Source organism: Rhinolophus hipposideros (assembly GCF_964194185.1).
Source record: "Rhinolophus hipposideros genome assembly, chromosome: 11".
NCBI classification, from domain to species: Eukaryota; Metazoa; Chordata; class Mammalia; order Chiroptera; family Rhinolophidae; genus Rhinolophus; species Rhinolophus hipposideros.
The window spans coordinates 75,325,966-75,350,964 of NC_138057.1; the positions used below are offsets into that span (position 1 = coordinate 75,325,966).

A 24,999-nucleotide genomic window follows, 5' to 3' on the forward strand; every position below is an offset into this window, starting at 1 on the left:
AGTACTGAGGATGATGAGAAACCAGCAGAGAGAAGTGGGGTCCTGGGCACGTTGCTGGAGCCTATGTCGAGCCCCCACCTGAAGTTAGCCCCATCCCTGAACTGCTCAGTTATGAGAGCCAGTAAATGACCTTTATCTTTTAAGCTAAAAAAAGAGAATTGATTGAAACTATATTTATCAGATGAAGCCTTCCATGCTTTATGTTCACTTAAGTATGCTATTGCAATGTATGTTTTAAAATACAAACCAAAAAATGCATCCTAGATAGTTTTCAGCAGTTGGCTTAAAAGAAAAAGAGGTCTCTGCTATTATTCTAAATCAGAAAATTCAAAGAATCAAAACTCTCATTCCCCAAATACTCCAATTAACCAAAGTGGTTTTACATTTGCATTGTGGACATTGACCAGAAAATTATTAACTGACTGTTTCACTTGGAAAACTAATAAGGAAATGAAAAATTTCTCCAATGTCTATTTTAATAACATAGTCTTGGAGGGAAGATGGAGAATATGATAAATGTGTGAAGTGAGCATCCCCCATTATAAAGGGCACCGGTGCTGGTATGTGGTTGGGTGGCCCTTCAAAACAACTCTGCAGTCATTTGATCTCTTTTACTGCATTTATGTATTTAAAAACTGTATACCTTTTAAGGACTAGGAGATGAGGCCGTACTGCTGTGCTCGAAACTGGTGCAGACGATGCTGTAAATGAGGCTGTAATTTACTTTCCGTGGTAGAAAGGAAAAAATCACTTTGCCTAAAGTGTATGCATCTTTCTTAAGGGTGTACCCAGATTTTAATTATCTAAATGTAAATACTTAACGAATTTTACTTAGAGTAATGAGCTAAAGTGCACACTACATAAATGAGATGTTCTAATTAATCATGTATGAACTACTGGTTTAAAGAAAAGCTATGTGAATTCTGTGAATGTTGGGCTATTGCCAAATTGCTAATCAGCATTTGCATTCATAGATGACTTCAGTGAATAAGTTGTGAGATATTCAGCAAATGTTTTAGAAAATTATGAGTTTTTAGATGCAGAAACTTTTTGCTTTTATAACCTGTTGGGTTTTTTTTTCTTCTATTTCTTTTTCTTTTTTTCCACATAGGCCTTTGGCTGCTTCTTAGAAACCATAGACAAACATTCATTCTGAAGAGATTAAAATATAGCTAGAGAAACACTAAGAGAATTAACATCTCAGGTATCATTCACACAGGAGTCTTGCATTGTGTATCAAGACATACGCCACACCCTAGATATGTACCATAATGTATGAGCTAGGTTTGTAGGAATTAGCAATGTTACATGTGCAAATCAGAAATGCTTTCATACCTGAGTACAACAGTTGTCAAACTTTTTGGTTTTAGGATTTAGCCTCTTAAAAATCATTGGAGACCCCTTAAAAGCTTTCATTTGGTGGGTTATGTCTATTGTACTAGAAATTAAAACAAAATTTTAAAATATTAACTAATTTAAAAATAATAATAAACCATTATGTTAACCTAAATAACATTTTTAAAACATTTTATTTCCCCCAAAACTCAAAATTCTGTGAGAAGAATGGCATTGTTTTTACATTTTTGCAAAACTCTCTAATGTTGGGCTTAATAGAAGTCCCCTGGGTTCTCACATGTACTTCTGCAGTCAGTCTGTCGTCATGTGGTGAAAATATATGAAAAACATCCGGCCTCCCACAACTATGTCATTGGAAAAGGGAGGAGTATATTAATAGCCTTTCATATAACTGTGGGTATTCTCTTTGATGTTACACTAAAACTTGACAAGTTGTAGTTTCTTAAAGGTGGAGTCTGAAACCATATCAATTGGCTCTTTATATTCCGTTCCTTTAAAATCCATTGATTTAGTTTGAACTTTAAATGGGTCCTCTACCTATGCTTGTTTTTGTAACCTCATGCATTGATCATTTGGAAAACATTGGTTCACTGAGTTATGTGTATCTTCCGGTGTTGACACAGTTCATTGTATAATATCAAAAATACCATATTTAATGATATCAACACCAAACGAATCAGAATGTCTCATGGAAACTGTCAAGCTCACAGTGGTGGATGCAAGTTTTCTAAAGTATAATTTTCACGTGAAAATTCAATTTCGTCATTGGCACAACTACTAGCAGCTGTTTTTCTTGACATGACAGAATCACTTGGTTCATTTCTGAGAAAACATCTGCCAAATGCCCAAGTCCAAATAATCATAATTTGTCTATTTTGCTTTTAAATAAAAATAATAATAATGTTGCCTGCATGACAAAAGCAGCTTCACCCACAACTTAAACAATCAAACAAGTGCTTTTTCTCAAGACAACCAACCATCCATCGGCACGCAGAGAAGTACTTTTCCGTAAGCTTCCTGTCTGTCACGCAGAATATGAAAGACTTAGTGTTGAGATGTAGTAAAATGAACAGATAGTTTCTCTTGCTTCATTAAGGATACTCCTAAGTGAACTGTCTTCGTGTGTGTGTGTTTGTATAAATGTGCGGCAGTGAAGAAAAAAAAGAAACCTCAAAGATGACCTAGTATACTGTTACGCAGAGTTTTTCTTAGCTCTTTGGTTTGCTAGCTGGCTGTAGAGCTGTGCTGTCCCATACGCTGCACCAGTCAAATGAAGCTGTTTGAAATCTGGTTAGTCTGAACTGAGATGTGCTGTGAGTGTAAAATACATACTGGATTTCAAAGTGTATGAAAAAAAGAACGTAACAGACCACATTCGCAGTTGTTGTTTTTTTTAAAATATTGGTTATGTGTTGAGATGTTAATATTTTTCATCTATTGGGTTAAATAAAATGTACTGTTATGATTTCACCTGATTCTTTTTGTTTTTCATTTCACCTGATTCTTTAGTACTAGAGATATTAAAATTCTCATATGTGACTCTCAATATATTTCTTTTGGACAGCACTACTCTAGAGAAAAGAGGTCTTGTGACCAAATTTATCTGGGAAAAGTTGGATACACCATTCCCCTTTGAAGATTTATTATTGACATATTAGAAGTACTGAGCAGTCCTGCAAAAATAAAAATGTCTTTAAAAATTTGGGTTAGTATAGCATTACCCAAACATACTGTATGATTGGACCATGTGTTAACATTTTCTTGAACTAGCTATGGAAGTATAGAACTTGCAGATCCCAAGGTGGGGAAACAGTTCTAGTTTAATTTTCTGTATTTAACTGATGAGAATACTGAGGGCTAGAGTTTGTCAAATTACATAATTTTGAAATTATATGAACATCTCTTGAGGGAAAGTGCAAGAAAAAATACACATACATTTCTTGACACGTATTTTCTTTTTAGCTCGGCATAAGATAGTTTAAAATGACAATATAACAGGGAAAATCTTAAATTTACTTTTATTTTGGTTTCCTTAAAGATAGAAAGAACTGGCTTTAGAGTTGTGAAGTTTCTTAATTTTTTTATTTTTTTTTTATGTGTGAGTGTCATAACCTAAGACAATAATTCTCAGCCTTATTTAGTTCCAGACTGGCTAAGAATCTGAAAAGAGAACAAACAAAAACAGATTGTCCCTTCAGGAAATACACATGTGCACACACCTTGTATAGGATTTCATGTAGTCACTGGAATTCTAAAGCTATCCATGGACTCCAGGTTAAGAATTCTTCACTTATATGTAGTTCAGCAGTAATGTATTTAAGACTATTAAAAACATTACTTTTGAATTGTAATATAAAACTCCACCAATCAATAGTTTATTGGATGCCTACCTTCTGTATTGCAGTTGTGTACTCTGAAGAATCCCATAAGTATACATAGTGTCACTACTTGCAAGGAATTTTAAATTTCTTAAGACTTAAAACTGGTAAGCAAGACTAATTTTACCTTACCTTAGAAATATTTATACAAAAGATCCATAAAAGCTTAGAGTAAGTGAAGCACCCAATGTATTTGAAAGGTTAGTTCTCTAATAAGCAGTTAGAAAAACCATCATGCTGGGAGTGAGCGATGTTCAGGATATCTGTAGGGAAGTGGACATTATTATAGTTTCAAAATGTGTCTTGCCTTGATCAATGATTGTTCTGTCTGCTCGCCCTCCCAGGGCATACGTGCAGTAAGATGCAGAATCTCTTGTCTTGCTTTTTTAAACAAAAATGCCAGAAGATATTCTTTCTATTCAAGGGTCTGGACTGGTGCTTTATTTACCAAGGCACTGCTGGATTTCAGTGTAGGGGCAGTTAATGTGGCTTTGTAGATGTAAAAGAATATAGGTGAACTGAAAGAGACAGGCTAAGGCTTGTTAACTAAAAAGTTTGAGACCCGAATCTGATAAGGATTTGCCCCTCCCTGAAGAGGCGAGCTGCCCTAGCCATCTTCCAGGGATGGCTCATGCCCACTGCCAGGGCCTAGACCACAGCTAAATTATACTGGGACACTGGCATGCTTGGCCTCCGAGGCCCTGTACATGCCAATGCAAACCTGAATCCCCTCTTCTCTACATGTTCTCTCAATCCCTCTGAACTTGCTATATACCATTATTTCCAGAGTTTTTCTTGTGCCTGGAATTCCTCCTGATTTCCATCTTTATCCACCTTTCAAAAATCCTCCCCATTCTTTAAAGCCCAAATGCCACTTCCACCATCCAGCCTGATGTGATCTCTGCTTCCAGATGAGAACACTCCCTCCTTGGAACTTAGGAAGCACCATTATTTTCCTGTGACACTTTGCACAGAACTACCTTGTTTGAGAATTCGTTTTTTATATATTTTATCACACTGAAAGCCGGGTCCACGTCTTGTTCATTTGGTGTCCCTTAATAACACTTGGAAGAGTTTGAACTCCATAGTCCTTCAGTAAACATTTGTTAAATAAATGTAAATCCCCAGAGAAATTAGAAGGTGCTTAGTATTAACAGTTAACATATATTTATATATAGTAGTTGGTAGAGAGCATCCTCCAATGGGCAAGCCTCATTTTGGAACAGGGACGGTGAGTGAGAAGGGCAGTTCAGTGCTGTTTCCTTTGCATGTCTGGCCAGCCATTCATAGTTTTGGAACCCCTGCCATTTCACAAGTGTCTTAGTTTTCATTTTACCCTACCCACTGCATAATGCCACTGGCATTTGCAAATGAGGTGGAAATTCAGATGAATTAATGTCTGGATGTGATGATGTAAAATACCAGATTCCTAAGGAGTGATTTTTTTCCCCCCCTCACAGGCATGTAATGAATTCACTACGCATGTGATGAACCTTCTCCGAGAGCAGAGTAGAACACGTCCCATTTCCCCAAAAGAGATTGAAAGAATGGTGGGCATCATCCATCGAAAATTTAGTTCCATTCAAATGCAGCTCAAACAAAGCACGTGTGAAGCAGTTATGATTCTAAGATCAAGGTTCCTTGATGCCAGGTATGTGAGGCCACGAATTTATTGCTTTTTTTTTCCTTTTCATTCCTTGTATATTATTTTCTGTACCAATGACCAGTTGGTTTTAGATTCTTCCTTAATTTAGCTGTAAGAGCTCTCCTACGATGGGCAGGTAATTCCCTGCGTGGAGCCTGCACCGTTAAGCCTCTTTTTGTCTGGGAGTAGTAGTGCTCTCAGCTGCCAAATTGGTGACTCAGGAAGTGGATAGGATCAGTGCAGCTACAAATGATGTAGGAATATGGAGCCTTTCAAATCTGATGCTAAAAAGTAGTTTTAAGGATAACTTTCAGTCTGTCACGTTGTTTTAACAAAGGTTTGTTTTCTAAGAATTCCTTGATGTTACATTACTTGTGTACATCATAAGAAAATATGTGGAGAGACTGATACTCCTAAAAAGGAAGTGGTATTTTAGTTAAAAGTAGTCACCACAAAACCCCAAACTCCATTTTTCCAAATCAAGTAAGAAAGCTTATCAGTTTCTCCTGTAAGGATGAAAATTTTTCCCTTTTATCTGAAGCTTTCACCAGGTTTCCAGGAGTTAGGTAATAAGTTGTATATGGTGTGTTTGACCTACTGGGTGACAGAACAGAAGAACTGTCAAGTTGCTACTAGGTATATGCTGCCACTGCAGGGATGCCTCGTGGGCACTGCTACAGCTTGTGATCAATCTTCAGCTTTGGAGAGGTGTTTCTATATTGTTTGGCTTTTTCTCCCTTGGAATCTGACAGAGGTGATAATTATCATCCAAATTTTACAGTATTAAAGAAAATAACTAAGTTAGCTTCTCAACTGGAAAACAAGGTGTGTAAAACCATCTTCATGCCAGAGCTCTTCTTAGAGCCAGATAAGGACACATATGCCACTTAATTATACTAATTCTCCTACTTAAAGCAAAACCCGGATCACCTTTGGTTCCTTCTTCTTCCATAATAAATCAGTCACTAGAACTCACCAGTGCTTTATTTTCCATATTTCTCGTATTATCTCTTTCCATTGTTACTTGCACTGTTCAGTTCATGTCCATCCTTCTGTACCTGAACTCGCACAGGACCTTTCTACTAATCTCCCCGTCTCCAGTCTCACTCCCCTCCCGCCCAGCCTCTATATTCCTTTTCTGTTTCTGTAGCATCACTCTGATGCCCTGTTTTGCTAACAAATCCACAGTAGCTTTTCAATGCTGGATAACTTATACACACTACTTAACCTGGCATTTAAGGTCTTATATGACCTGTTCCTGCCTGCATTACTTTTCTGCTGTTAAGATTTTCGAAAGTTTTATTTTATTTTTTTCTGTTTAAAAAATACAAGGTCACTGTGGAAAATTTGGAAAATATATAGAATAGAAGGACGAGGGATGAAAGACAAGCACATTTTTACTACCTAAAGAAAAAAATCACTGTAAATGTTTTAGTTTATTTTCTTCAGGTTTTGGAGGCTTTTAAAAAATGTTCTTGTGATGATATAATATGCATAATTTGGTTTTCTTTTTTAAAAAAATTGGTATGAGTATATAAACATTTTTCAGATATAAGCTCTAATGTTAAATATTTTAATGGTTGAAGTTTACCAAATGGATATATGATAAATAATTTACTTAGCCATTCCTTCATTTCTGAGCATTTAAGTTGTACCTTTTAATTTCCATTATAGCCCTTCTCTCCCTTCCTCCTTCCCCCCCTCCCTCCCTCCCTATCTCTCTCTCTCTCTCCTTCCTTTCCTCCCTCCCTCCCTTCCTTCCTTCTACAAATGTTTATGTGTGATGAGGATATAAGGTAAACAAGATAAGTTGACATACTTGCCCCAGTTGAGCTTACATTCTACTTGGAAAAACAGACAATAAACAAGTAAACAAATATGCTATAGTATTCTATTTTAGTACTGTAATAAAGTATAATAGGATGATAAGTGCTATGAAGAATAATAAATCAAGGAAAGGAGAGAGAAAATGATGGAGATAAGGTACTATTTTAGACAGATTTTCATTGAAAGTAGTGTTTCAGTGAAAACCTTCATTCATTGAACCTTTTTATTTCTAGCATATCCTAAGGATTAATTCTGAGAAATGAAATTATTAGATAAAAATTTGAACATTTTTAGTGTTGTTACTGTATCACTAAATTGTTCTTTCCTGTGTTTAATCCAAAATGAAATACATCTTGGTCTTATCTGTTTCCTTTGACTAGAATCCTTTCTTTTCCTCAGCCTAACCACCTGTTCTGTCACCACACCCACCCCTCCCCCCTCCAGCATCCCCTGCAACCCCTCCACCTTCCACACAAACCCTGTTCTCCCAATCCTTTCCCCAAGTTGGTCACCAGTTCTCCCAGATATGCTCAGTTGCTAGATCTGTGAGGGTATCTAGCACAGAGCCTGGAACATAACCATTGCACATGTTTATTATCTAGGGAGACCTTACTCATCCTTCCAGGCCCAGCCTAAATGTTCCCCTTTTAGGAAGCCCACTTAAATCACTCCACTGACTGGTCCTTCCTTGCCTTCACTTCAACACTGATACTCAGCTTATACGATTGTCTAGACCAAACTTTATGCAAACTGCCTTTCTTGTAGCTTTTCACGAACATTTCTTCTCTAGGTAAGTTGAGTCACAGAAAGCAACGGCCAGGTCTTACACATTAACAATCCCCACGATTCCAGCAAGCATCTTACATGTAATAGGCTGCAAAAAGCTATTTATTGACTAACCAGATAAGTGACTATTTCCACTTCATACTTTTAACAGCTAAAATCAAAGAGTTAGAGATGTAGCATCAGAAAACACTTTTGTCTGTCAACTTCGAGCGCTGTAATAAAAAGTATATAACAAAGATATTTAAAAGTACTTCCAACAGAAAGGAATCCTTCCTGACACAGTTGTGATTCTTTTTTCTGCTGATACTTTCCCATTCTTGTCAACATATGTGTTTTTTTTTTTTTTTACATAACGGCATTCATAATGTATACACCTAAATCATTTCTTTTTCTTCCAAGAAGAGTAAGTATCTTAACAAGCCAAAGTGAGCAGAGCGCGAATGAGAAGGTGGCAGAGCTTGGAGCACACAGACTGCTGTTAGTGACATGCTGTGACACACAGCCCTGGGTGTGATGCCCCGCTGCACACTGGCCTCAGGCATACCCGCTTAGAGGGTGGTGAACCCTGGAAGAAATGAAAGATGGGGGAAGTGCTTAATGGGTGTCTTCTACAGAATGTTTTTCTAAGAAATAAATCAAGTATAAGACCGAGTTGTCTCTTATGCCTTCGAGTGAACGCAGATACTGAGCTTTGGTTCTCTCTATTCTCATCATGCCTATTAGCAAGCCCTCTGCACTTAGAAGGCAAGGTTCTTCTGCTCTAGGCAAACGTGCTTATTTAGATATATGGTTTCCTTGCCCACTCTCGATTTTTGGAAGGCCATACTCAAATTTTCATGGTAATTGGACAAGCTGAGGCCTGTCCAGTACAAAACAGTTAAAAATAAATGCGTAAATCCCTCTGCTCTTCTAGTAGAAGTTCCATAGTTTGGACACAGCCAGAAAGGCAGGGGTGAAGTGTCCTGTTCTGCCCATAAATTTGTTCTTTGAGGTTTTTCGATGTTTGCTAAAACCATGTGTAGGCAAAATTGATAAGTGAGCCAAATGTATCATTGTTCTCCCAGATATGCTCATTCCTCCTTTCGTAAGTCTTCATTTCCCAAAGAAATGCCCTGTATTGTCCAATCCGGTATATCCCTGGCCCTGCTGCTTGTCTTAGACTGACAGCCACAAACCCACATGCTTACATATAATGGAACTGAAAAGAGCAGCTGGCTGAGGGGCTGTGAGGGTTAGAGCAGGCGCGTGCGTACCTGAGGAGCTTTAGCCTACCTGAGGAGAATGTGGGCCTGCGGTGGCTGATCTTCCAGTTTTTCATAAAAAGCCAGAAACCTACATTTTCATGAGCAGGTCATTATTGTGTAATCTCAACAAACATTATCTGTGGCCCAGGTAATTATCTGTAGGTTTGATAGTTTCAGTATCCATTCTAGACCTTTTCTGCTTGACTCGCCAAACTACCTACTCTCAGAGTGTGCCTCTGCAGAGTACCCTCTGGTCAGGGGTTTGTTTTCCTTTTCAAGCAAGGCATGACTCCTGCAAAAACGCTAATTACTATTCTTGATGTATTTCTCTTCCTTCCAATTCATCATCAACTCCTGTTATTTTAATCTCCAAATAGAACGATGGTTTTAACCTTCCAAAAAATTATTAAAATTAAGAAATTTCAGTTCTGATAACCTGAGATGTTTTGTTCAGACCTAGATTTCTTGCTCCCTTGACTCTCCCTGAAGATGTAGATCATATACTTAACCTGCCGAATGAGTGACATCATTTTAACTAGAATGATCTCATAGGGTATACACATTTACAACTGCCCACTGACTGTCTTCTCTGAGTGTAGGATATCACAACTGAGAAGATCATTAAGATTATTTGGAAGAAAGTATTCAGAAAATTATTTGGGGAAAGTATTTTCCATTTACTTGAGAATCTAATTTGAAGTGAAGTTTGACAAATGCGCTTTTAGTCTGCAATTCTAAAATCTTAGTAATAAAACGCAAATGTAAGTGACATGTGATCTGAAATAAGTTGTTAATAAATACTTGATCTTCTGACACTGCTACCCCTTTTCCGGTAAAACAACAACAAAAAACTCCACCCTTACTCTTTCCCTTGTGAACAAATCATACCTCAGTCCAGGCAGTTGCTTAAGCAGAAAAATCCAGAAATCCTTGATGCATTTTTTTCTTGCCTTCCTTCTCTGTCTTCTCCATCCACGCCCCTCCATCCAATTCATCACCAAATCCTATTGCTTTTACCTTTCAAATAGATCTTGAATCTTTTTATTTCCATTACTCTCACCCTATGCTAAGTTACCATCATCTCTCAATTTGACCATTGCAGTTGTCTCCTTAAATATCTCTATATTTCCTTTCATGTCCTCCTCCCATTCTTCTCAGCAGTCAGAACAATCTTTTAAAAACATAAAACTTAAAACCTGTAATAGCTTCCTATTGGTAAAATAAAATCCAGAAATTCTTATGGGACCCACTAAGCTAATATAATCTGGCCCCTGCCCGTCCTTCCAGACTCATCTCATACATTCTCTGATTTTTACTGTGCTCTAGCCTCTTTTAGCCCTTTGGACTGTCCAACCTCTTTTCTGTTTCAGGACCATTTCCTCCGTTCATTATTTCCATCTACTCTTTGACTAATTCCTACACATTCTCCAGGTCTCAGATTAAATGTCACTCTTTCAAGGAAACCTTTCCTGACTCCAAAATCTATGTTAGGTTTTCCTCTCTTACACTTTCATTACCCCTTATGCTTTTCTTTCCATACTTGATATGGTCACCACAATTTATAGTTATTTATTTCTGTGACACTTGTCTACTGTCTTTCTTTCCCCTAACTTTCTACTTTTCCCCTTAACCCTCTAATTTCTTGTAAACTCTCTGGTAGATCTTATCTGTTTTGTTACAAGTGGCTCTTTATCAAGTATCTAGAACACATTAGATCCTCAGTAAATATTCCTTGAATAAATTAACGAATGAAGTTAATTGTGCTTCACATTCTAGTGTTTTTCTTTGGGATTCTACATCTTAAAATGTTTTGGATGGTGCTTTCGAGGATGCCAAGAACATAATTTACAATATCATAGTGATCAGTTAGAGCCTAAGAATTTCAAAATAGAAATCTCCTTTTTTGCTTTGATCCTGAATAATAGATCCCGCTTTGGTTAATGCTGGTCATAACTACAATTTTCTTTTTGATTTTTGTCATAGACGAAAAAGGCGTAACTTCAGTAAACAGGCCACAGAAATTTTGAATGAATATTTTTACTCACACCTCAGCAACCCCTACCCCAGTGAAGAAGCCAAAGAGGAGCTGGCCAAGAAATGCAGCATCACAGTGTCACAGGTGAGTGAGGACTCAATGGGTCTCTTGTTTTCTGAGTAACATAGGAACCCTGTTCCTTCCTCAGGGCGTTCTCAGTACACATTATCACCAATGTCCCATCATCAAAGATCACATAACAAAAATACAGATATTTCCACATTTTTGTGCAAGCTTTCTAGCTTAGATAATTTTTTTAAAGTCCTAAGTGACAAGGAATCGAGATAGTCACCCACCACCATATAGAAGTATAAATCTTCTATAGAGAGAACATAAACATGCCTTGGGAAGAGACACAGTTTACATTTAGGTGATCCCTTAGTAAATGGCGTGGAGTCCTGCTTTCCCCAATTTAGATGAGTGACCTAAGCCTCCAACAGTGAGAAACCAGCTTATTTGTTGCCAATAGGAAATTTAATATAACTCTTTGGTGAAGCTTCGAGGAATTCACCAAGTCATTTCCTGATAATCATGCTATTATATTTGGGTCCCAAGGATTTCTTTGCTTTCTTGTTATCCATTAAACAAAAGAATTAAGTTCCTTCCTGTCACTGTTTGTTTGTATTTTATTTTAAACATCTATTGTAATAAATTATGGCCCTAAAGGTAGCTGTAATCTACTAACAAAAATACATTTAGTTTTATTAGACAGATAGACTGGTGTTTAGAACTGTACCTCCTTAAAAATTAACTATATCCTATTGGCATTGGCTCTAAAATGCCATTTTATTTAATATGAATATTGTTTTTTATAGATTGTCATTTGAATATCATTTCTTCATAGCATGCAAATGTGATGGTTACCAACTAAGTCTTGCAGTGGAACTTAAGGAAAAGCTGGCCCTTAGCAGAAATTCCAATGTTCCCTAGAGGTTGGTCACATGACACAGAATTTTAAAGTAGTTTCTATATAACCACTTAATGCTATTTATCTAAAGCCCAACATACTAAAGATCCACTTTACATTCCATTGAAAGTTTCATATTAAAAAAATACATGTGTATTTTTTATTTATTGGGGTGACAATTGTTAGTAAAATTACATAGATTTCAGGTATACAATTCTGTAACATATCAATATTTTAAGTCATTGTTATTTAAGGGAATAAGGTGTGGGTTTAAGATGTTATCCAGCTCCTGTTTCGGCATTAGTTTCCATAGATCCTCTAAAGGAAAACAGATTTATAATTAAGATTTTATTCAAATATATAGTGATGGAAGGAGAACTGATTCTGGGTGGTGAACACACAATGGGATTTATAGATGATGTAATACAGAATTGTGCACCTGAAATCTATGTAATTTTACTAACAAATGTCACCCCAATAAATTAAAAAAAAAGATTTTATTTAATAGTTATTGTCACTCTCCTATGAAATTATGGTGTATCTTGTGTTTTTTTCCCCCCTCAGTTTGAAATGGAATATAATTGATTTGGGTTACCAGCTTATAAAGACATGTACATTATAAAACATTACTATCTGAGTTATGTAGTATTCATTGCCACTTGAAATACTAAGAAACACTATAATATGCTAGATCAGGCAGGGAAGATGAAATTAAAAGTATATTTACATCAAGTGGATGTTTTCTGATACGGCATTTCTCTGAACATCAGTGAAAGGATTGGGCTCATGCTGAACACCAGCTGATGATGCCAAGTCTGATTTTCTGGCTCTCTCAGTAGGTCTCTGATTTAGAATTCCAATGTTTGCGGGTCCAATTTAAAATAAGGGGTTTTCACATTTCCACTCCTTTTCTTTTTTGCTTTTATAACATATTCACCATTGGATAATAACACAGATTATATACATTTCTCAAAAACTGATATAATCCTGGTTTTTCATTAGTTGTAGCATTTTGTGTGTAATATAAGATTTGCTTAACATATTTCTTGTGTAATAAGTGAGAGAAAAGTTTCCTTCTGTTTTAAACTAGGGAGGTTTTGCTCTACTTCTAATCTAGGCTAGGAACCATTTACCAAGAATTTTTTTTTTTTTAAATAGTTAATTTCTGTAGTCATTTCTCTTGTTTTCTATTGAAAAATAGCTTTGCTATGTTTTGAAATTGTTTTAGTAATTGCTTGAGAGGTAGAAATAATGTAGATATGGGTATATTATTCTGTCTAAAAAGCAGACTTTCTGACCTTATTTCTCCCAGGTCAGCCTTCCAAAAGCAGAACTTCGGTGATTAGTTTAAGCATCAGTTTAAATTCTGGCAATTTCATCCCATTTTTACCTTTTTCCTGCCTAAAAAGGTTAATTTCTCCTCAGTAACTCCCCTACCCCACATTTTTCAAGTGGAAACAATGGTATTATCATTTTAATTATTAAAGTCATCAGTTGCTAGCCTTCTAATTAGTTCCCTTTTGTGTAAATTGTTTAGAAGTGAAAGCAGAGAATGTTCTAGACCTGACAGGTTGACTACTTTCTAAAGAGAAAAAAACATTGGTTTTGGTTTTTTTAACGTTGTTCAAAATATACATCCTACTAAAATACAATTAAATTTAGAATCAAGAAACAGTTCATATGCAAAACTAACGTAAAAAAATTGAAATCCTCAAATATATGGTGATGGAAGGAGAACTGACTCTGGGTGGTGAACACACAATGGGATTTATAGACGATGTAATACAGAATTGTACACCTGAAATCTATGTAAATTTACTAACAATTGTCACCCCAATAAATTTAATTAAAAAAAAGAAAAAGAAATTGAAATCCACTGAAAACAAGCAACTATAGCAACATGTTTTTGCCAGATTTAGAGTATGTGAAACTGATTTATTCTCTCTTGATTAAAATACTTAAAATACTGCTTAAATACTTAATGATTAAAATAAGTAGGGAACTTTCAGAAGAAAATGTAAGGAAATATTTTTAGTACTTTGAAGGTAGGAAAGAAGTTCTTTAAAAGGACATAAAATGTGTAAGCAACAAAGTAAAGGACTGATAATTTCAGTAGTAGAACATTTTCCAAAGTACTTAAGACTGAAACATCAACACAGTACAACCATTTTAGTAAAGATTGAATCAGGCAAGAAGCATCAATAAATACTAAATCTAGGGGGAAATTTTGATGAAGAACATGGTCCTTTATTATTTGTAAGGGATGAAAAAGACAAAAACAAAAAAATGGAAAAATGGAGCAAAAACCTTGACCCGGTGATTGGAATCAGCATCACCAAAGAGGGGCAGATGGACATTGCGTGTAGTATTTTATCCAAGAATGTAACCTGAATCTAATCACTAGAAAACATCAGAGAACCCCAAAATGAGGAATGTTCTATTAGGGAAAAAGGGGAGGGAACAGTATTCTTAAAAATGTCAAAGAAAGGCCATTGAACTGTCCCAGATAAAAAGATGCTAAAGAGACATGACAGGCAAATGCAATACCTGACCCTAGACTGGATCCTGTACTGGAGGGGGGAAAATGCCATAAAGGGTATTAATGGGTTAAATTTACTAAAGTAAATTGTAATTTATAATTGTGCTGTATAAGAGAATTGTGTTATGCAAGAGAATATCTCTAGAGTCTTAGGAAATATACACTGACTTACTTAGGGGTAAAGGGCCATGATATGTATATTACTTACTCTCAAGCAGTTCAGAAAAAATTTGTGTGTATGTACTTATATATGTATATGTGTACATGTATGGATATAAACACACACACAGAATGACGTGTGTGTGCACACAAATCATAAAACAGATGGGCCAAACGGTAACAAGTGAATCTGGGTAAAGGGCATACATAGATGTTCTTTATAATATTTTAATTTTGCGTGTTTGATGCTATTTCAAATAAAACCTTTTTTAAAATGTGAAGTTAGTCCACAAATTGCAAGATGTTTGTAAGTATATAAGCAAGAGGATTAAAATTCAAAATACATAAAGAATTCATAACTTAATAAGAAAAACACAACCTATTTGAAAAACAGACAAAAGACACAAGGATTTCATAAAAGAAGAAATATAAATGGTCAGTTATATGAAAAGTTTCTTCTTATTGTTAGTAATCAGGAAAATGTGGTTTAACAACAGCAATGAAATAACATTTTACATTTCCTGGGTTGGCAAAAAATCCTAAATTTGACCATTACAAGTCTGCAGATTGTTGGTAAGAATACAGCAGCAGAAACCCTTAAATATCGTTGGTAGGAATGTAAACTTGAAAACTTTTGGCATTATTTTATAAATTTGAACATATACATACCATTTGATCCATAATTTCACCTCTAGGTGAAATTTCCCTAGAAAACCTCTTATATGTGTGTATCAGGAGACATGTGTAAGAGCATTCATAGAAATGGAATTTGAAATGGCAAAAATCTTGAAATAAGCCAATTGTCCAGTGACTGGAGAAATGAATAAATCTGTGTTGTAATCCCTAATGGATTACTACACAGTAATGAAAAAAGAATGATTTACAGCTACATTTGAGTTAATCCAGAAACATAACATTGAATGAAAAATGCAAATTGCAGAATATCTGTAGTATGATACCGTTTTTATAAGTTCAGATCCAAGCAAATTAAACAAATTAAACAATTATTGTTTAGGGGAATATATATATATATATATATATATATATATATATATATATATATATAATGGGAATGGGAATATATGTAATGGGAATGATTTTTAAAAATGTAGCTAAGTGGAATGGGATTAGGGAGAAAAATTCAAGGCGTTTCAGTGGTATTATTAGTAGGGTATTAAGTTGAGCAGTAGATTTATAGGGCTTAACTTAATGTTCATGCATTATAGACCTACATATATAAGTCATGGAAGTCTTAGGTGAATTATTAAATCAAAATAACAGAATTTGGAAAGGAATATTTTCATTCATGTGTTAACAAAATGTTTGTTGTAATACCTGTTATGTGCAAGACATTGTGCTCGGGATGGAAGAGACATCTGTGAACTTAATAGGCCAAACCCCCACCCCGCCTGACAGATCTGTGTGTGCCTGTTCACCAAGTGATGCTTGAGAATTTCCTTAGCAACAGTATTCCTAACAGCCAAACTAGAAACAATGGAAATGTCCATCAATAGGAAAATGGGTGAATAAAAGTGATATATTTAAAATGTATATTTGGAATATTATGTAGCAATGAGAATAAATAAACTAGACTATTATGTAACTGCATAACGCTAAGTGAAAGAAGTCAGGCACTTGGTGTATGAATCCATTTATTAAAAAGTTCAAAATCAGGCAATATTAATCTTAGTGTTACAAGTCAGGATAGTGGTTCCCGGTGGGGAAATAGTGATTGGGAATAGTGATATTTTGGTGGGGGAGGTGGGAATGTTTCTTTATCTAAATGATTTCATGGGTGTGTTCACTTTATGAAAATTCATCAATTATGATGTGCGCCCCCTTTTTTGTATATATGTTTTGTACTTTACTAAAAAGTTTACTTACACAACAACAACAAACATGCCCTCATGGAACGGACATATTCCTGAGAGGATACAAACAGATAAAATAACTAAATGAGATGATAAATTAGAAAGTGATAGGTGTTATGGAGAAAAATAAAGGAGGGAAGGAGAACAGAGCATTAAAGTGTCTAATTTTTAATAGGGTAGTAAAGAAAGCCCCTCCTGAGAAAATATCTTTTAGTAAAGATTGAAGTAGATGGAAGAGCAAGCCATGTGGTTAGTTGGTAAAGAGCATTCCAGGCAGAGAGAACAGTAAGTGCAAAGGCCCTGAGGTAAAGGTGGCCTGAGCAAGTGGTAGAAGTAATTAAGAGATGAAGTTAAAGAGACTGTGAGGTCCAGGTGGTACAGGGGTCTTGTAGACCATGGGAATGACGTGGAAAACTGAGGAATGCCGTGATCTGACTTAAATTTTAACAGGATCAGCCTGGCAGCTTGTAACATAAATACGTGCAGGTAGGTGAAAATTTTACAATTTACATCAGTCCCATGTTAATTTACACTATTATAAATAGCCTTAACATAGAAATACAGGCAGAACTCAGAATTTATAATCCCTGATTTCCTAAGGCTTGGTTTGATTGAGTAAGCTGGAGTTCCCCTTTTACATAACACCCTGAAAATTCACAAAAGAAGAAATTACTTCAAATGTCATAAGCAGTGAGAATCATACTTAAATTGTCCCATATTCTTAGTGGAACAGATATTAATATGCTTTTACTTTTCAGAATAGAGCTAACTTGCATTGATTATTCAAGTTAGCAAGTCACAAAAAACTCCATTGTTCTCCTGATTCCGGTTTTGAATTTAAATTACTCTGGCCCTACTTTCTGTGCTAGGTGTTTTTAGAATGAAAAATGTTAACTTATTCTTCATTGCTCCTCTAATTGAAATGTACTATAAAGAAAATATTGATTTTTTTTTCCCCTTAACAGATGAGAACCTGAAATGGTAAAGAGGTTAATTGGCAGCAGTGGGATTCATTCATTCATTCATTCAACTAACGTATTTTTAAAATAATTTTTTATTTTTCAATTACAATTGACATACAATATATTAGTTTCAGATGTACAACATAGTGATTAGACATTTATATAACTTACAAAGTGATCACTTTAATAAATCTAGTACCCATCTGACACCATACATAGTTATTACAATATTATTGACTATATTCCTTATGCTATACTTTACATTCCCATTACTATTTTGTAACTATGAATTTGTACCTCTTAATCCCTTCTCCCTCTTCAGCTATCCCCTCAAACCCCCTCCCATCTGGCACCCATCAAAATGTTTTCTGTATCTAGTATGAGTTTGTTTCTGTTTTGTTTATTTTTGTTTTTTAGATTCCACATATAAGTGAAATCTTATGGTATTTGTCTTTGTCTGACTTATTTCACTCAGCATAATACACTGTAGGTTCATCCATATTGTTGCAATTGGCAAGATTTTATTCTTTTTTATGGCGAGTAATGTTCCATTGTATCTATGTACCCCCTCTTCTTTATCCATTCATCTGTCGATGGACACTTAGGTTGCTTCCATTATTTTGGCTATTGTAAATAATGCTGCAGTGAACATATGTCTTTTTGACTTAGTGTTTTGGGCTTCTTCACATAAATACCCAGAAGTGGAATTACTAGGTCTTCTTTGTCTCTTGTTATAGCCTTTGTTTTAGTCTGTCTGGTACACGTATTGCTACCCCAGATTTTCTTTGTTTACATTTTCATGAAGTATTTTTTTTCCATCCCTTTACTTTCAGTCCGTGTGTGTGTCTTTCTATCTGAAGTAAGTCTCTTTGTAGGCAGCATATGTAAGGGTCTTGTTTTCTTATCCATTCAGCACCCGCGTCTTGATTAGAGCATTTAATCCATTGACATTTAACATAATTGTTGATAGATATGTAGTTACTACTATTTTATTCATATTTTTGATCATTTTTCCTTCAAAAGAAGTCTCTTTAAAATTTCTTGTAATACTGGTTTGATGGTGATGAACTCCTTTAGCTTTTTCTTGTCTGAGGTCATCTAATGTATATTTTAGAGCCTTTCAAGTGGTACACGACACCTACTTTTGTAACAGTCTGAGGTGGAGGAAAGTAACCCTTACAGATGAGGAGACCAATGTTCAGAGAAGTTCAGTGATTTGACAAATCACCGGTCTTTAGGAGTGGGAGAGCTAGAGGTTCTTGCTAAAAAGGAAGAAACTGGATTTTTATTTTTTTTCCTGCAAGAGGCAGTGTGATTCCTGTAGCCTGGGGCCCCAGCTGCACAGTCTTGTTTTGTGAGACACAGGCCAGGGCTTGTATCACTAGGGCTGCCTCATTTCCCCCTAAGCTACTTCAGAGACTCCAGGCTAGTTAGTAGTCTGAGGTCTCCTTACTCATTAAACTACTTATTCCAAATCAGTGAATATTCAGTAAGCTAATTAAAATTTGTAAGTAAGATTTCCTTATTAAAAAAATCTATTAAAATAAGAAGAAGACCGTTAAAATAATAATTAGAGTAGGAAAAAAAGAGATGACTATCAAATTACAGTATCTCTTTCGGCTATCCATAAAGGCCTTTTCAGTTACTTTGGCAGTAGACAGAAAGCAGAAGTAGATTTCTACTGTGAGTATGCAGTTGGTGAACTGGAGACAAGTTGAAGGAAAATGGCAGCTATTTTGTTCAAGTGGTTCTTTCACACTGTCTTAAGGCTACAGACCCTCTGTTCTATAAAGGCTCTGATTGTGTGTCCTAGTGGAGATGGGATGTCATTAAACAGTGTGCAGAGAACAAAGGAGCAGGTTGTAAAAAGATGGGAGCTTTGAGGATACTGTAATACCTCTGAGCACAGATAAGGCATATCTGCACGATTTAAAGAAAACGGGAAGCCTCCGATTTTTTGTTGTCATTCTCTAGTAACAATAAGCATTATAATTAGTTAGCATGGTACCTAAAGCTTGCTCCAGTGATGTCAGGTATTATGTTTATTTTAGAATTGACTTTTTTTAGGGAATCTCTAGCACTTGTTTGACGTGATACCCAAACTAAGGATAGTTAGACTATTTCCAGCGTAAATGTAGTGTTGAGTTTTCGTATACCTTAGAAAACGCTACACTCAGAATGATGCCCCTCCAGCTTATGTCCCTGTCGTCTTCTTCTGCCTATTCCTTCCCTCTGAGTATTCCCATCAGTCTCTCCTCATGCCTGTCCCTGATCATCTCGTCTCACCATTCCATTGCCTCGCTTCTGTGAGGCATGTCAGACCAATAGGCCAATATATTAGTCAGGGTCCCAGCAGAAAACAGATGGCACACTCAAATCGGAGTAATTTGAGGAGAGTTTAATCAAGTAACTCCGTGTATTTACAGAAGTATGGGCAAAGGGAAACCACAAAGAAAAATACTGGTAATGCGTGGTTCCTTCCCCTTGGCCTGAGAAGATGAAGGAAGGGTGCCCAGAACCCAATGAGACACAGAAGGTGTGTGGAAAAGGACAGTAACCGAGACCTCCAGTAAAGGCAGTATTACAGTGAAGGACTCAGTGGAACAAATACTCTGGCCTTCCTTTCCTCTCTTTATCTCCTACCAGTGACTTCCTTTGGCCGGCAGCCTGAAGGCATATAGGTCAGCTTCATGGGGCCCAGAGCAGGGTGAAAAGACAGAGAGAGGAGTAAGCAAAAGATATACAGTGTAGCCTGAATGGCAAAAACACCAAATCACAAAGGCTCCCAAGTTCAAGCCTCCTGGCTTTCCAATCAGGTTGACTCTGTCATACGCCCAGCCAGGACATGTGGTAGTCTCCAGAGATGCTCTTGGACTTCCTTTGTCCTTGCCTTTTGGCTTTTCTTCTTTCCAGATTCTTTTGTCAGTTATGTGGAGAGTATATTATTTTTCTAAAATAAATACGGATTTTGAGAGTAGCAGCTACAAACAGTTTGATCCAGCTCAAGGTACTTTTCAAGATTTGGATATTTTCCTAATTCACTAAACAAGTACTGAGTGCCTACTGTGCACCAGACACTGTGCTTGGCACTAAGGCAAGCAAAGGTGAATAAGAGGGTTCTTTTCCCTTAGAAATGTCAAATTTCTTGGGCAAGACAGACAAGCATGTTACTGACAGGATACAAATCACCTGGGGGAGTGCACAGGTGCGTATGGGTGCCATTTTGGAATATATATATATAATTTGGATAAAAGTAGCATGTGTTTCATAGGGTTATAGCAGTTTCATTGTGATAATATATGTGAAGCACCTAGTAGAGTGCCTATTACAGAGTAAGAAGAAGATATAATAATTATTCTGTTTCTTTTGCCTGGAATGGTCTGACCCTGTTCCCCCTCCACAAATGTATAGACATTATTTACTATTCTTTTGAATAGTAATTAATTACTATTCAAACATCAGTTCTTCAAGAAAGTTTTCCTTTTACTCCCAGTTTATATCCTCCATTATATATTCTCATAGATGCTTATACTTTTCCTTGATAGCACTTACCACAATTTTAACTAAATGATGTATTGTTTGATGCTATTCCCCTGACAGATGGTGAATTCCATGTTGATAGGGACTGCAGTCTTATTTAACACTATAATCTTAACTTCTAGCACAGTGTACAACACATAGACACTAAATGAATGTATGCTGAAGAAATGATTTAGGTAGAAAATCAAGCTTGAGCCTGACTGGGGAAGGTCTGCAATTATGATGTTTAGATGTCTGCAATTCTGCCTGCAATTATGAGGTTGAGCAGTTTACATGTCTATTCTGCAATAATTAATTAATTTATTCAACAGTATTTATGCAACTAGTGATTTGTGGATACAAGCTACATGTAACAGTGAATACAGCAGAGATTCTGTCCTTGTGGAGCTTATTCTAATGAGGAAAGAAGAATAATTAATTAGATAAATATACATACATGTATATATACAATTACAAATAATAATATGTAATTATATATTATGTCATATGGTCATAAGTGCTATGAAATAAAATATTGAAAATAAGGACTGTTGGGTTGAGGTGTACAATCAGATTGAAAGATAATCCTAGATAAATGTCTAACTCGTACATTGTTTTGTACACCTGAAACTAATAGAAAAAATGTTTAAAAAAAAAAGGAAAGAAAGATAATCCTAGCACCTACTATAAGATCAATTTGAAGTGGAAACCACTAGAATAAGAGTGAGTAAATTGATTATTGGTATAATTCAGGCAAGAGTTAGTGAAGATTCAAATTAAGCCACTGAAAGTGGAAAACAGGAATGAATTTGGAAAGTATTCTGTTGATAGAATCGATATTTTGGAGATTGGGTAAATAATTGGATATCAATTTGAAGAGGAAAGAGTAATAGGAGATAGGTGAGGTATTTAGCCTAGATCATTGAAGATGGTGATCTTATTAGCTGACGTAAGAAACACAAGAGGAAATGCTAGTTTTATGAAAGGGAGATTAAAGGTTTGTGATAGTTATGCCAAGTTTGCTTTGACATCAGCATCCCAGTTGGGAAATGTTCAGTTTGGAAACATAATTTAGGAGAAAGGTAAAGGTTAAAGATGTAGCTTGGGAGTCATTCACTTAAGTTCATAGTTGAGGCCGTGGAAATGGATACTGTTGCCCAGGGAATTTGCAGATAAGGAGAAAATAAGGCCAGGGCAAATGAGTTTTCCTTGGGTCATTAGTCAATTCTGAGGGGGTGACTAAGAGGCTGAGAGGTTAAGTAGTGCTTTTGACAACTTTGCTGGGTTGAAAGGGTGGGAATTGGTGTCTAGGTGTCTGGGACCTACCAAGGGAGGCTATTTCATTTCCCTTGCTTTATGTTTAGACTTTAATTACTAGGGCTACATTCTAGTAGCAAGGGTGCATTGGAAGTAAATCTCCTTCACTTACCTCAGTCCTTGAAACTGGATTACTAGTACTCATAGGTGCCTAGACAATGCAAATATAATATTTTTGTGGAGACAGATTGTGTCATTCTAGGCGTCAAATTGTTTCTATAAACAAAGCAAATATAACATTGGACACACAACTAAAAAAAAAGTAGACACACAAGAAGACATGATAACGTGTACTGAAACTAACACAAACAACAGACAATTGAAACATACACGTAGAAACCTAGAAAGTAAAAGGACCTTATATGGACTGTAAATAATAACTGTGCTTAATATATCCAAAGAAATAAAAAGCAAAATGGAGAATTTTGTCAGATAATTAGAAACCATAAAAAAAAGTTAAATGGCAATTTTAGAACCAAAAATAACAGTAACCAAAATTAAGAATTTTGTGTATGAGTTTAAAAGCAGATTAGACATAGTTGAAGGGAGAATTAGTGAACCGGAAGATGGGTTATAAGAAAATAACCATACTAAAGAATGGGGAGATAACAGGATAGAAAGTCGTGAGAGAGAATAAAGGACAGTGAGGATACAGTAAGGAGTCTGTAATAAATGTAATCGGAGTCTCAGAAGCAAACCTAAGAGTGGGTCAGAAGCAATAATTGAAATGCAAAGGCTAATAACTTTCCAAAATTGATGGAAGATTCCAAAACGTAGATTCATGAAAAACTACAGGCCCCAAACAGAATAAATACATAGGACTCCATACTGTACAATGTCAAAACAAAAACTGCCAGAGGGAAAACATAAGATTCCCTTCAATAAAGCAGCAATTAGACAGACTACTGGGTTTTTTGTTTGTTTTTATGAAAACAATAAAGCCATAATACAGTGAAATGATATCTTTAAAGGAATGAAATGAATTAAATGATAACCTAGAATTTCATATCTGCCAAAATATTCTTCAGGAAGAAGTAAAAAGATTCCAGATTAGAAGGTGGGAGGTGCAGAAAGGAGTAAAAAAGCAAAGGAAACGGCAAATGTATATGTGAATCTAAATGAATATTGATTGTTTAAAATAATGAATTCTGTTGGATTTACATTGTGTTGAATTAAAATACATAATGATAATACTTTGTAAGTTATGAGGGGAAGGTAAGTGTTCTAAGGCTCTTGAGTTTTCTGCCAAAGGTGATAAAAGTAACAACACGAAAGTATCAGTACTTAGTGTTAGACTTGATAGAATGTATAATCTCTAGGGAAGTAACTTAAAAAATGCTAAAAGAGTGTATAACTTCCCAACTAATAAAAAGGAAATGTGGAATTTTTTTTTTTTAAATAAGCAATCTAAAAGAAGATGTGGGGGGGAAGAGTATAGTAAGTGGGACAAATTGGAAGCACTTAGTAAGATGATAGGTCCATACCCAAATATCTCAATACTTACATAAAACGTAAATGAATCGAATGCTCTAAGTAATAGGCATATATTGTCAGCCAAGATACAAAAACAAAACCTGGTTATATGTTCTCCAAGAGACCAATAACGATGCAGAAAAAAAGAATAATAGTATTGGGGGAAAATATAACATGCAAACAATAACCAAAACAACGTTGGTGTATCTCTATTCTATCAGATAAGGAACACTTAAAGGCAAAAAGTTGTACTAGAGATAAAGAGAGGCACTAAAGAATGATGATACAATTCTGTTTGTATGTACCTAATAGGAGAAGCTTAAAACACTTGCAAAATTTTAAAGAAAAATAGACAAATGCAAAATCACTGTAGGAGATTTTCATACCTTTGTGTAACAGAAAACATACACACACACACACACACACACTCACTCACTCACTCACTCACTCACTCACTCAGTAATGACCTAGAACAGTGTTTCTCAAACTTTACATGCATAGCAATGATCTGGAGAGCATGTTGGAATACAGAATCCCGGGCCCAGTTCCCAAAGGTTCTAATTCAAACGGTCTGCAAGGGGGCCTGACAATTTGCAGCTACCAGGTAATGCCAACGCTGATGGTTTCAGGACCACACTTTGAGTAGCGCAAATATAAAACATTTGAACATGATGATTAGCAAACGACCTAATGAACATATATAGAACACTATACCCAACAAATGCAGAATACGTGTTCTTTTTAGGCAGTTGCAGAGCCCTTTGAAAATTAACTATATTCTGGGTCATAAAGCGCCTCTCAATAAATTTAAAATAATTTCAAACACAGTTTTGAAATTTAAAATAATTTCAAACACAATTTCTGACTACAGTGGAATTAAAGTTAGTAACAAAGTGATAACTATAAAAGTCCCGTGTATTTGAAAATAAAAGCAATATATTTCTTAATAACTCATAGGTAAACCACAATGGAAATCGGAAA

At 35.7% G+C, this 24,999-nt stretch overlaps 1 protein-coding gene across 3 annotated transcripts in view; it reads left to right on the top strand.

The window, feature by feature from the left end:
• PBX3 (PBX homeobox 3) overlaps window positions 1-24,999 on the top strand; it is a 194,365-nt gene that overhangs the window by 151,407 nt on the left and 17,959 nt on the right. For all 3 annotated transcript variants that reach the window (XM_081066186.1, XM_081066188.1, XM_081066187.1), the window contains exons 4-5: window positions 5,195-5,385; window positions 11,220-11,355. In XM_081066186.1, coding sequence (XP_080922312.1) covers window positions 5,195-5,385; window positions 11,220-11,355 — 327 coding nt within the window. The remainder of the gene's footprint in view (window positions 1-5,194; window positions 5,386-11,219; window positions 11,356-24,999) is intronic.